General features: G+C 43.4%; 1 protein-coding gene across 1 annotated transcript; it reads left to right on the top strand.

The window, feature by feature from the left end:
* The first annotated feature begins 1,120 nt into the window (after nt 1-1,120).
* LOC119218825 (sclerostin domain-containing protein 1-like) lies at nt 1,121-2,942 on the top strand. Its single transcript, XM_037473550.2, has 2 exons — nt 1,121-1,640; nt 2,177-2,942. Exons 1-2 carry the CDS (start codon nt 1,445-1,447, stop codon nt 2,602-2,604), a joined length of 624 nt encoding a protein of 207 aa, XP_037329447.1. The 5' UTR covers nt 1,121-1,444; the 3' UTR covers nt 2,605-2,942.
* The last annotated feature ends 11,270 nt before the right edge of the window (nt 2,943-14,212 follow it).

Genomic DNA, 14,212 nt, shown 5'->3' with positions numbered 1-14,212 from the left:
TTGCAGACAGTTGTTTATTTTAGTGTGTCGCCCCGCTGTGCATGCGTGATTCATTTTCAGGTTGGACGTGGAGATGTGTGGGCCTCCTCTCTGCTCTCACGCCAGCCTGGACTGCTGCACTAGCCGCAAGCCTCCTGTGAGACTGACTCCCTGAGGACACTAACTGCAGAACAATACGTGCTTTCACGTCTGACACCACAAATGTCTCCATGCCAAGTGCGTTTGGAAACATTTAGCAAGAAAGTCGGCAAGTTGGCAACACTAGAGGGAAGCAAAGGTGGAGAGTTGACTTTGGAGGGGGGAGTGTGAATTACATTCATTTTATTTTGTAGAGCTCAAAAGGCTAAGTAGGCAGCACCTTTTGGTCAGACACACCCAGGTAGTAAACCTGCCACTGATGGGAGCAAAGTCAGTGGTAACCACATTCAGAGTGTGCTCCTTGGTGTGAGTAGGAACCTTAACATGCTGCTGCAGGCTAAAACACTCAAGCACACTCATTGACATGGATATTTAAATGACCAACAATGACAAACTGCTAAGTGAAGTAAGGGTATCACGCAACGTTTATGAAATATATTCCAGCAACGATGTCAAAACCAGAGGTCAAAACAAGCTGCGTCGTCTGTCAACGAACTACAGCTGGGCCAACCATCCAAAGGCTGCCATATTCCAACACGGGAGGCAGGCTCTTAAATGAATCCGCATAAATGACCTAAATTGGCAGATTGTTTCTCTGAAATTAAAAGGTTCTCTTAACAGAGTTCAGAATACTGAGCATAGCACACAACTCTTTAACAAATATGCTTTTACTGCTTGTTTCAATAATACCATTACCATAACTGCTGTTAACTTTAACTAATGTCACTTAGCTAGCTCTGCCAAGATAATCAACCTAATGTAATGCAACAGAAGTGAAACATTATCTAACATTTTAACAGTTCAATAATCATACTTTATTATCAGAAGCATAACGTACAGTTAATGTATGTATGCTACAGTTAATCCACCAGGAATTTTACCATAATTCGTTACAATGTGGCCAAGTTTTCTACACAGCAATATTTAGCCAATTGGTGAAGACATGTACGAGCTACTATTGTAGATACTATGGAAGCCCATTTTCGCCAATAAAAACGTTATTGTCATTGTAATTATTACTTACATTTATTTATTTTATTTTTTTTCTGAGAAAGTATCATCATTTTGAAAACCGTTGAGATAACGTGTGTGTGTATGTCTTGTTTATTGAAAAATGATAGTTGAAGGTAATTGTAAGTGCTAACATTTAAACCAAGAGCATTTGCATTCTGATGTAGACCTAAAGTGGCTGATCCTAGTGCAAGCTGCTTGTCGATAGGGGGCGCCTTGGTTACACCTCAGTGGATATTTAAAGGGCAGCAGCTGCTCCTGCAGGTTTGTCTTCTCAGTCCATTCAGGTGCAGTCATGTCCCGTCCTCCCTGCGGACTCCAGCTCTTTGCGCTTCTGATGCTGCTGAGCGGGAGCAGCTCAGCTGTTCAGAACGACGCCACGGAGTCAGACAGCCCTCAGCTGGTGCACGATCCTCCAGTCGAGCCGGTTGATGAAGACACGAACCATGCGAGGAACGGCGGGAGACGGTTGGCTGACCCCGTGCGTAATGGTGAGTCCAAGCGGTTACGCACGGCGCAATTTATTTACATTGTTTTAACGTGTGTTTAGTTTTCCTCGTGTTCGAGGGATAAGAGCTGGATTGTCAAAACACAACACATAAAAGAACATTTTTCTCTTTTTGAAACTATAGGTAATGTTTCAAAATATGATTACTTGAATTTACACAGAATAATGTATTGCTGATAAACAAATCAGTTGTCCATACAGATATTTCGGTTTATTTACCTCTCCAAAGAGGCATGCTGCTGCTAACCGCTTACACACACATATTTAAGACCTAATACACTGAGGTGCAGCCAAATTCTTGCATGACAAAAATTAATGGAGAATGAGCCCATTCCAATATAAAATCAAAATCACCTCTAGTCATTTTATAGAATAAATAAAAAATAAAACTCTCACAAGTCCTTCACATAGTAATGGCTGTGTCATTTGTATTGAATATTTTACATAAAGTAAAACCAAAAAGGATAGAACAGAGGCTGAGGTAAACTATCAGGTCTCTAATCAGGTCCCATGTTTCAGGCCCAGACCAGAGCCAGGTGGGCTGCAGAGAGCTGAGGTCCACAAAGTACATCTCTGATGGCCAGTGCACCAGCGTCAACCCCATCAAGGAGCTAGTATGTGCTGGGGAGTGTCTGCCGGCTCAACTGCTGCCCAACTGGATCGGGGGTGGGGGTTACACGGGGAGCTACTGGAGCCGCCGCGACGCTCAGGACTGGCGTTGCGTCATTGACCGGACTCGGACACAGCGGATCCGACTGCAGTGCCAGGATGGCAGCGCCAGGACCTACAAGATAACTGTGGTGACCTCTTGCAGGTGCAAGCGCTACTCCAGACAACAGAATGACTCAGGACACAAGGACACACCTGTCCTCAGTGAAAAACAGAAAAAAGCTCAGAGGAAGGCCGGACTGCTTGAGGAGAGAGCTGAGAGACAGTCTGACAATTAATATCATGTGTTTAAATTGTAACCAAATGTTTAAGGGCTAGGTTAGAGGTCAACAATGTCAATTTGTCCCAAAATATAAAAATGTCACAATGTTGATTAAACAAGATTTGAAAGGAGGAACTGTCCAGCATTTACAAAAAGTGAGATGTTCAGATGGTCTCAGTCTAATTTTGGTGTTAAGTACTTATCTGGATCTTGTTAGCCTAGCTTAGCAGAAAGACAGGAAGCAGGGGCAAACAGCTTGTCTGGCTGTGCAAAGATCATTAAATACATCTCTTTTGTTGGTTTAATCTTCACACAGATGTCAAAATGTGTTTTTAAGGTTTTAAACTATTTCTTGATGAGTAGCTCATTAACCTCCCACATACACATCACCCACTAGTGCAGGATCATTTGTGCACAGATTAAACAAAATGGTTTTATTAGTGATTTCAATCACGTTTTCACCCAACTTTGAAAAGAGCCAGGTTGGCTGTGGAGCCAGGTTAACTACATCTGAGTGTATTCTATGATACAGATAAGTCCCTCTTTCAGTACTTTCCATATAAAACACTGTTCTTGTTACGTGATGTGTATATATATTTCTATGGCAGCTAAAGGTTCCCAAGATATATTAGTCATGGTCCATGGGTGCACACACACACACACACACACACATAAACCCATACTTGGCAGAGTGGAGAGGTTCCTCATGCAGAAACGCTGCTTTCACAGAAAATATCTTGATACATAGTTAAATAAAATGTCTGAAAGAAAATCAGATAAATGTTAATGATGCAGCTAGCTGCCTATGGTTGCCTAGCAACGCAAGATAATACTTAAAAGTTGTCACCAGAGTAGATATACCTTGGGCAATCTGTATAGACACCCTGCACCCAACCCCACAGTAAAACACGCAGCATATGACCCAGGCCCGAGGAAAATTCCATCACAACCATCACAGAAAACACTACCATCTTTCATTTAAACTGATGAAGACCAAAACCCTAATCGCACTAAACTCTTCACTTGGATTTTAGCAGTGGCAGAAGTTACTATTCAATTTAATTCAATTCATTTTATTTTGTATAGCCCAAAATCGCAAATTACAAATTTGCCTCAGAGGGCTTTACAGTCTGTACACATGCAACATCTTCTGTCCCAAAACCCTCACATCGGCACAGGAAAAACTCCCCAAAATATGAAAAAACCCTTCAATAGGGAAAAAAGGGAAGAAACGTTAGAGAACATCAGAGGAGGGATCCCTCTCCCGGGATGGACAGACTGCAATGGATGTCATGTGTACATAATCAACAATGTAAAAGATGTGCAATACATTTAAATCCTCTAACAGAAATAATACAAGTAATTGCAGGTAGCAGAACAAGTGTACGGCAGGACCACTGCAGGGACAACCACCATCAGATCGAACCACCATCCACAGAGGCTTCTGTGGAGAGGGAGAGCAGAAAAATGTTTATCACTACAGTACTATGAATCACTTTTAAAGTAACGATGATGGCAGCAGCAGGTGTCAGCAGAGCCATGCCAGGAGTTAGAACCGGGGTCCGCACGAAACTACGATCCACGGAGACCTGCTAGGCGAGAAAGCACAAAAAACTCCCGGAAAGAAGCTGAATTAATGATGTACATTCATAAAACATGGATGATTGTGGAAGGAAAGAGTGAGAATGTGAGAGTGAGAGAGGGGCTCGGTGTGTCCAAAGAAGTCCCCCGGCAGTCTCAGGCTGGAGCAGCTTAACTAAGGGCTGATCCGGGCTAACCTGAGCCAGCCCTAACTATAAGCAATATCAAAGAGGAACGTTTTAAGCTTTATCTTAAATAAGCTGACCGAGTCTGAGACCACTGAGAGTGGAAGCTGGTTCCACAAAAGAGGAGCTTGATAACTGAGGCTCTGGCCCCCATCCTACTTTTTAAAACTCTAGGAACTACAAGTAGCCCAGCATCTACGGAGCACAGGTGCCTTGTAGGGCAATACGGTGTAACAAGCTCTTTAAGATAAGTGCAGAGAAGTTAATACAGGAGTTATACTCACCGGCCACTTTATTAGGTACACCTGTCCAACTGCTCGTTAACACTTAATTTCTAAGCAGCCAATCACATGGCGGCAACTCAGTGCATTTAGGCATGTAGACATTGTCAAGACAATCTCCTGCAGTTCAAACCGAGCATCAGTATGGGGAAGAAAGGTGATTTGAGTGACTTTGAACGTGGCATGATTGTTGGTGCCAGAAGGGCTGGTCTGAGTATTTCAGAAACTGCTAATCTACTGGGATTTTCACGCACAACCATCTCTAGGGTTTACAGAGAATGGTCCGAAAAAGAAAAAACATCCAGTGAGCGGCAGTTCTGTGGGCGGAAATGCCTTGTTGATGCCAGAGGTCCGAGGAGAATGGCCAGACTGGTTCGAGCTGATAGAAGGGCAACAGTGACTCAAATAACCACCCGTTACAACCAAGGTGGGCATAAGAGCATCTCTGAACGCACAGTACGTCGAACTTTGAGGCAGATGGGCTACAGCAGCAGAAGACCACACCGGGTGCCACTCCTTTCAGCTAAGAACAGGAAACTGAGGCTACAATTTGCACAAGCTCATCGAAATTGGACAATAGAAGATTGGAAAAACGTTGCCTGGTCTGATGAGTCTCGATTTCTGCTGCGACATTCGGATGGTAGGGTCAGAATTTGGCGTCTACAACATGAAAGCATGGATCCATCCTGCCTTGTATCAACGGTTCAGGCTGGTGGTGTCATGGTGAGGGGAATATTTTCTTGGCACTCTTTGGGCCCCTTGGTACCAATTGAGCATCGTTGCAACGCCACAGCCTACCTGAGTATTGTTGCTGACCATGTCCATCCCTTTATGACCACAATGTACCTAACTTCTGATGGCTACTTTCAGCAGGATAATGCGCCATGTTATAAAGCTGGAATCATCTCAGACTGGTTTCTTGAACATGACAATGAGTTCGCTGTACTCAAATGGCCTCCACAATCACCAGATCTCAATCCAATAGAGCATCATTGGGATGTGGTGGAACGGGAGATTCGCATCATGGATGTGCAGCCGACAAATCTGCGGCAACTGTGTGATGCCATCATGTCAATATGGACCAAACTCCCTGAGGAATGCTTCCAGCACCTTGTTGAATCTATGCCACGAAGAATTGAGGCAGTTCTGAAGGCAAAAGGGGGTCCAACCCGTTACTAGCATGGGGTACCTAATAAAGTGGCCGGTGAGTGTATGATCCCATTTCTTAGTTCTTGTTAATACACATGCTGCAGCATTTTGAATCAACTGGAGAGGTTTAAGCGATTTATAAGAGCAGCCTGATAACAAAGAATGAAAGTAATCCAGTCTAGAAGTAACAAATGCATGAACTAGTTTTTCTGCATCACTTTGAGACAGGAAGTTCCTGATTTTCGATATATTACGTAGATGAAAAAAGGCAGTCCTTGAAGTCTTCTTTATATGAGAGTTGAAGGACATATCCTGGTCGAAGAGAACTCCAAGATTTCTGACGGTGCTGTTGGATACCAGAACAATTCCATCTATAGAGACTGTATCACGTGACAGCTGACTTCGAAGGCGCTCTGGGCCTATCATGATAACTTCAGTTTTTTCCGAGTTTAGCATCGGGAAGTTGCAGGTCATCCAAGTTTTGATGTCTCCAAGACAATCCTGAAGTCTAACAAGCTGGTTGGTGTCTTCTGGCTTGATGGATAGATACAGTTGACTATCATCTGCATAACAATGGAAGTTTATGCAGTGTTTTCTGATAACGTCGCCCAAAGGAAGCATAAACAGGGTAAATAGAATCGGTCCAAGCACAGAACCTTGTGGGACTCCGTGACCAACATTGGTGGTCCTCGATGATTCACCATTCACAAACACAAACTGGGATCGATCCGATAAATAAGATTTAAACCAGCTGAGTGCAGTTCCTTTGATGCCAATCAAGTGTTCTAGTCTCTGCAGCAGGATACAGTGATCAATGGTGTCAAATGCAGCACTGAGGTCCAGCAAGACAAGTAAAGAGACAAGTCCTTGGTCCAATACAAGTAGAAGTAGAAAGTCACATAATTGATTTGTGACAGATTTCTCAAGGATCTTAGCGAGGAGGGGAAGGTTAGAGATAGGTCTGCAATTAGCCAACACCTCTGGAGCTAGAGTAGGTTTCTTAAGAAGAGGTTTAATTACAGCTACATTGAAGGACTGTGGTACATGTCCTGTCAACAAAGTCAGATTCATAATATCCAGTAGGGATGTGCTAATTAACGGAAAAAACTTCCTTAAGCAGCTTAGTTGGAATCAGATACAAGAGACAAGTGGAAGAGTTGGATTTCAAAATTGTAGAAGTCAGTTGATCAAGGCTGATGGAAGAGAAACCATTCAAGTAGGTATCAGGGCCCACGGCTGCATCCAAGGTTCCTACATCCGAGGACGGGTCGGCTCTGGTTGGGGGCAGTAGACCATCAATTTTCTCTTTGATAGTCAGAATCTTATTATTGAAGAAGTTCATAAAGTCGTTACTACTGAGGTCCACAGGAATACACGGCTCGACAGCGCTGTGACTCTCTGTCAGTCTGGCTACAGTGCTGAAGAGAAACCTGGAGTTGTTTTTATTTTTCTCGATTAATGATGAGTAATAAGATGCTCTTGCGTTACAGAGAGCCTTCTTATATGTTTTAACGCTGTCTTGCCAAGTTAGCCTAGATCCTTCTGATTTGGTGGAACGCCATAACCGTTCAAGTTTCCGCACAGTTTGCTTTAAGTTCCGGGTTTGAGGGTTACTAGCGTGATGATTTTTGCTGAAAACAGAAGAATGATGGAAAAGTTCATTCTGGGCAGGTCTGAATGTGGACAGTGATGCAAGTGATTCACATTTAATGAAGACATTATTTCAAAGCACAAAAATTACATTTTAATTACAAAATAGTTTTCCAACTGACTCACTGGTTACCTAAGATGAAAAGTTTGCATTATTTGTGGAAAAGTAATCTAGCCAACAGGCATTACTTTTTCTTGGTGTCACGGTTTGGGTTCTTGTCTTGTTTTATTTTATAGTTCAATGTCTCTTGTGTCCCTGGGTAACTTCACTTCCTACCTTGTCCTGTCTTCCCCTGTGATTGTCTGCCGTACCTGATCGTTTCCACCTGCATCTCCCTTGTGTATTTAAGCCCTGTGAGTCTCTTGTCTTGTGTGGCGTCATTACATGTCAATGTTCCGTGTCATGTCCGTTGGTAGTTTCATGTCCAGGTCCCTGTTTTTTTGGCTGTTTTTGTTTTCTCCTCCTTCTCCCCCTTTTTTGGTTGGAATGGTTTTGATTTAGTTTTTGGACTATTAAAGTCCTTTGTTTTTCCGCATACTCCGCGTCTGAGTCCTCCCTCCTTGCCCACGCACCCCCCGCGTACTGACAGAATGACGCCACCTCAGCAGGACTCAGCGGAGTGGGGTCCGCAGGACCCGTTCTGGCGGCCCTCCCCAGATACCGAACCCTACATCAACCGTCTCCTGATGGTCACTGCTCGGCTACGGGCCGCCTTCGACCAGGTAGCAGAGTCGCAAAAGCCCACGCCCCCAGCCCAGGCTCCAAGACCCACGCCCCCGGCTCCAAGACCCACGACCCCAGCCCAGGCTCCAAGACCCACGCCCCCAGCTCCAAGACCCACGACCCCAGCCTCGGCTCCAAGACCCACGCCCCCGGCTCCAAGATCCCCGTCCTCAGTCCCGACACCGGCTCCAAGACCCACACCCCCAGCCCCCCCCGGCTCCAAGACCCACGGCCCCAGCCCCCCCGGCTCCACGACCCACGACCCCAGCCCCGGCTCGAAGTCCCACGCCCCCAGCCCCGACGCCAGTCCCAGCTCCCCAAAGCCCGCCCCCAGTCCCGATCGTGACCCCTCCCTCCCGCCCTCTTGGGACCGCCTGGAAGTCGGTCCTTGAAGGGGGGTCGGGGTCAGGGGTTGGGCCGGAGCCGCAGAGGCCGGCGCCCCTCGCCCGACGCCGGAGCCGCAGATCCCGGGGGCGGAGCGGAGGAGCCCGGCGCCCTTCGCCAAGACGCCGCAGCCGCAGATCCTGGCACTCCACGCCACGACGCCAGAGACCCATGCCAGAGACCCACGCCAGAGCCATACGCCACGACGCCAGAACCCGATGCCGGAGCCGCAGAGCCCGGCGCCCCACGCCACGATGCCAGAGCCACAGAGCCTGGAGCCCCAAGCCGCAGAGCCCAGCGCCCCACGCCACGACGGTTCTGTCACGGTTTGGGGTCTTGTTTTATTTTGTAGTTCAATGTCTCTTGTGTCCCTGGATAACTTCACTTCCTGCCTTGTCCTGGTTTCCCCTGTGATTGTCTGCCGTGCCTGATCGTTTCCACCTGTGTCCAATCACCTGCACCTCCCTTGTGTATTTAAGCCCTGTGAGTCTCTTGTCTTGTGTGGCGTCATTACATGTCGATATTCCGTGTCATGTCCGTTGGTATTTTCAAGTCCAGGTCCCTGTTTTTTTGGCTGTTTTTGTTTTCTCCTCCTTCTCCCCCTTTTTTGGTTGGAGTGGTTTTGATTTAGTTTTTTGACTATTAAAGTCCTTTGTCTTTCCGCATACTCCGCGTCTGAGTCCTCCCTCCTTGCCCACGCACCCCCCGCGACACTTGGAAGCGTTTGAGAATTTGTTGTATAAAATCCCAACTGCACACAGGCCCTGAGTATTCCACGCAGCTGTTTTGTTCATGCTGCTCAAACTAATGGCTCTTGTACATTTGGTCTGAAAAGCAATGGGACACACTTGTAGGGATCAAACATGGCCACCCCAAAAGTATCAACCAAATACACTATGTGATGTCAATGGAGCTGCTGGTGCCAATAGATGTAATACTTCAGTAATAGGCAACAGCATGTCAGGAGCTCTGGTTGCTGGCAGAGAGCTTTTATAAAATAAATCTGATTAGTAATCAAAGGCTGTACAGATGTTTTATATAAGACCTGTAAAATATCTCAGCATGATAAATCAAATATAGGATATTTCATTACAATGTAAAGTTTGATATAGACAATAGAATGATGCTTAGATGGTATGATATAATGTTAAATATGTGGGTTCAGTTGTATGAGTTAATAGTATGTAGTTTATTTGCACTAAAGAACAGTCAAAGTTCTTCTTTTGTGTTTTAAGTATTATTGTCCAAGATTTTTAGCACGGTTGTGTTTGTGATATACTGCTGCAGGCGTGCTAGACAGGCTTACAGCAAACAGGAACTCCATAACAACAGAGGCATTAGTCAGTGACAAGGCTCCCTTTCAACAGACACCCTTTTTGTTGTAAAGAGGATACCTTCCCCTCCAGGCTATTGAAGCTAGGTCCAGCTGCTGCAACATGTTAAGACGATTTATTGTGTCATGTATCTGTTCATTTTTTTAAGCCTACAGGCTGTGACTACTATCTTCACTCGATGACAACAGGATGTTAAAGTTGTCTTACCAGCCAATGAAAATGAACAGATATTGTCTGCAGGAGAGAATAAAGTGATGTAGTGTTAATGAGCAGGTGGCGTGACACTGATACATTCACTAAATTACACTAAATGTCATTCGGCTGACCCTTTTATCCAAAGCGACTTACAATAAGTGCATTTCAACCATAAGGATACAAACTCAGAAGAAAAAGAAACAAGAATATGCAATTTCATCAAATAAACCGATTTACAACTTGCTATATATAAGAGCCAATGAAGTACAATTTAAGTGCTACAATTTGTTTGTTTTAGTCATAGTAGAGTCTGAAGAGGTGTGGTGGAAGATGTAAAGCAGGGGTGTCAAACTCATTTTAGGTAGGGGGCCACACTGTCCACTTTGATGTCACGCGGGCCGGACCAGTAAAATCATCAACGACAGGGGGGGGTGTGCATTTACAGAATTTGAGATCGATTTGATTAATCTGTAAAATGGTACAGCCTACATGTAGAACAAATGTGAAAGTGTACAACCTATGACTTCCTGCTGCCACAAGGTGGCGGTCTTTATATAATCCTAAATTTTATTAAAATGTCTTCAGGATCAGGAATATGTGACATTTGGAGCAGACTAGAAAAGGTACCGCTAAATTACAGCAACTTCCTGTTTCATGTCGTCTGGTGGTTTTTTTCAGCAACACCTGGGATAGGTGCTGGGTTTAGGGTTTGTCTCAAAGAAGGTAACGCATATAACATTTGGAAAAGCTAGCTGAAACTCAATATCGGGGATCATTTTTTGGCGAGCCAATTTTTCATTCCACAACTTGACAACCCGACCCTTTCTCTCCTCAGCATTTGTCGGCTCCGAAAATGGCAAAACCGTAATAAAAAGTGTAATTACCCTGTAACTACTTTGTAAGAGGGTTTTTTGTTCTCAGGATAAAGGGGAAACCCTGTGAATGTTGTGATGTATAACAAGTGATATGTTACTGGTGGAGGAATAACTCAATATAAAAAATAAATTAAAAAGTAAAAGCACATCTAGGTGATACCCCAGTGCGTGGACAGTGAGAATCGAAAGTTTCAATATTTCCTCTAGAGGAGGCTTTTCTGCAGGCCTCACAGCTAACAAATGACAGCAGTGAGAATGTGGATTTTTGTCCAAGTCAGACTTGGCCGATCTGCCCCTTTCCACCTATGCGGAAAGTACTGATATTGCTTGTGGTGCGCATACACGTATTTTGCTAAAGATTTATTTCATAATTTTGTTTAAAACTTCAAAGGTATGGTGCATTTAATAAGGTATGGCTGTCTGACTGAAATTATACTTATATCAGCATTGTCAGTGCTAGCCCTTCTGTCACGGCTTGGGTTTGTTTCCTGTTTTATTTTGTAGTTTCCTCTCTCTCTCTGCCATTCCGCCCCTGTTAGTCGTTTATACTACCCTTACAGATGTGCCCAATTTGAAGCCTTCCTTGCTCTACCTTCTTTCATTTGAGGTAGAAAAACGTCTGCAGACTTTGTTCTGCTACAAGGTAATCAGTAAGGGAAGGCAAAAAAGTCAGAGTAGGCAGGGAGAAGGCAATAATCAAAGATCTAGAAAACAGGCAAAGGTCCAGAATACTGGAGGATATCTAATGGGATTGAAAAACAAAATCTTGATACACAGAGTACTCCTAAACCTGAAAGCAGACACCGTTGTTCAGAATTTAGATCCATGTTTGAAATCCACACTGTAGGTGGCTTTGTAGAGGCCAACAGTATCAAGATGCAGACATTAAATACAAGTATTGATAGGGACTTCTCTCTCCTGGGGTGGCATGGTAATGTGGTGGTTAGCACTGTCCCCTTACAACAAGAATGTCCCTGGTTCCACTCCATCCAGTGGCCTTTCTGTATGAAGTCTGCATGTTCTCCCCGTGTCTGGGAGGGTTCTCTCTGGGTACTCCGACATCCTGGTATATAGTTTTTATTTAATTTAAATCGTATTGAGCTGATTAGTACAAAACAAACAAAAATAATACATCTTATTTATATAGCGCTTTAAAAAGCACTCAACGAAACTTTAAATCGTAAAAACAAGAACAAAGTAAATGGCAGTTGTTAACAAGAGCCTTATATGAAATCAGAATAATCCTCTCTCTCTAACACTTTTATATACGACCGTGTAGGATATTATAAATAAATTGACAACCAGGTTCATAAATTAACTATAAATGAAATGCATTCAGTGTACACCAGAATACAACTTTGAAATGTATTCAATAAGGTAATGAGAATATTGTAAAACCACTGTAATTTTGAAACTAATCAATAGAATAATACAAGCTATGATGTATTCCATGCAATTTAACCAACAGAAATGCATGCATGTAATACATGATAGCACTACAACTGTATTGACTGAGAGACATTCACAATCCCTGTTATGTTGAACTCAGCACTCAGTGTAAGACCTCATTGCACCACTTATCTACGGAAAACTCCAATTTCCTAGCCACAGTGAACGCACCTGAAGACGTCATGTCAGAGGCGTGGACACTGCCTACCGCACCAACTAAACCCAATTACCACAATAGAACTTAGTTAGACTTTTCAATCCAAGATATCCTCCTTTCATCCGGTGGGTCTTCATTTTTGAACATAACAGGCGGTAGATGCACACAGTTATGACCTGCAGAGCCCAGCGGGGGGTAGTTGAAGACATTTATAAGCATCCTTGAAAGACCCATAACAAAGGTTTAATGTCTTTTCCGCCTGTTAGGACAGGAGCCATATTGATGCAAGTTTGTCAGTCTTATTAAGCGCGACATGTTTAAAATGGCATGATATGAAATGTCCCAGTGAGCATTTTTTGGTTGAAAAGACGTTGAATAGACGTCTATGGCCCGACGTTGAAAAGACGTTGCAAAATGGTTTAAAAGTGAAAGTTGTTTCAACGTCTATTCGTAGACACATAATCAATAATGGTGGTGCATCAGTCAACGTCAAAGATAGTGCTGCAGGCAGAGGCGCAATTCGTTTTTGGGTGGAGGTACACTGTTGTACACTGTTGTAAGTTGAGAAAACTTGCGGGCCATGCAGACCTACATGGGCGTCGCCAAAAACAAGGAAAGGGACAAATTCCTTCTATGCATCTGTTTGTTGGGATTTACATCTATCCCCATCCATTATGTATTTTTTCATTCCATTCTGTTGTCCTAAACATTCAATCAGTTTGTTTATTTGCCGAGCGCTCCATTGCTCTGAACCCGGCCAGCACTATTTTTGAGTCTGATATGAGCTTTTTCTACTTTGTGTCTTTGTTTCTAACTTTTTGGTCTGTTTTCTTCAATAATCCTGCACCCACTTCAGGGTTTTGGCCTTAACATTGCCTTCCTCACGCCACTGTTGCTATTGAATACTGATATGACAGCTTTGCTATATTACATAGTATACGCTGAGCAGCCTTGATGTGACAGGGCTCCATTATCACGTGCTTTTGCTTTTCACCATTAAAATACATTAGTTGTTGCATTATTCCAATATGCCAAAACCCTTTTGTGCATGATGGTATTTCTGGCTTGAAGCCATTTATCAAAATTGTCAAGAAGAGCAGGAAGAGAAACACACTTTTATATGTGATTAGTGAATTTCAAAACATGCGATTAATTCGTTTGTCATATCTTATATATATATAAATATTTATAAACCAGCAATTGATATGGCATCATGACATTCACATTGAGATACAGCATAACTTGTAATATAGTGCAAGATTAAATGGTCAGACGTCTCTTGATGAGTTTTTTATTAATATACAATCTCCTTCTTCCTATATCTAGCTACTCGACTTGCTAAACACTGGCTAAGTACTAGCCCAGACAACAAGCTAGCGTCATTGGCATGTTAGCATCGATAGCTTGAGAGTATAACCATCACCATGTATATACAATAGGCTATGTAGCCAGACCCAGACATAAAATATATATACATCAAGCCAGATGACATCTGTGAATATTTAACCTTCAGAGACAATCCGTTAAACTTGAAAAATTAAAGATCTCAAGACTGAACTTGTGAACTTTTTTTTTTATTTGTGGAGAAAGTATTATGAGTATTTATTTATTTAAAAGTAATATATTTGGGGTATTATGTTAATCAAAGCGACGGTGGGAG

This window comes from Pungitius pungitius, chromosome 17 (genome assembly GCF_949316345.1).
Source record: "Pungitius pungitius chromosome 17, fPunPun2.1, whole genome shotgun sequence".
In the NCBI taxonomy this organism is placed as follows: domain Eukaryota; kingdom Metazoa; phylum Chordata; class Actinopteri; order Perciformes; family Gasterosteidae; genus Pungitius; species Pungitius pungitius.
The sequence above is the reverse complement of the archived record's forward strand: the minus strand, read 5'-3'. Positions and strand labels throughout refer to the sequence as shown.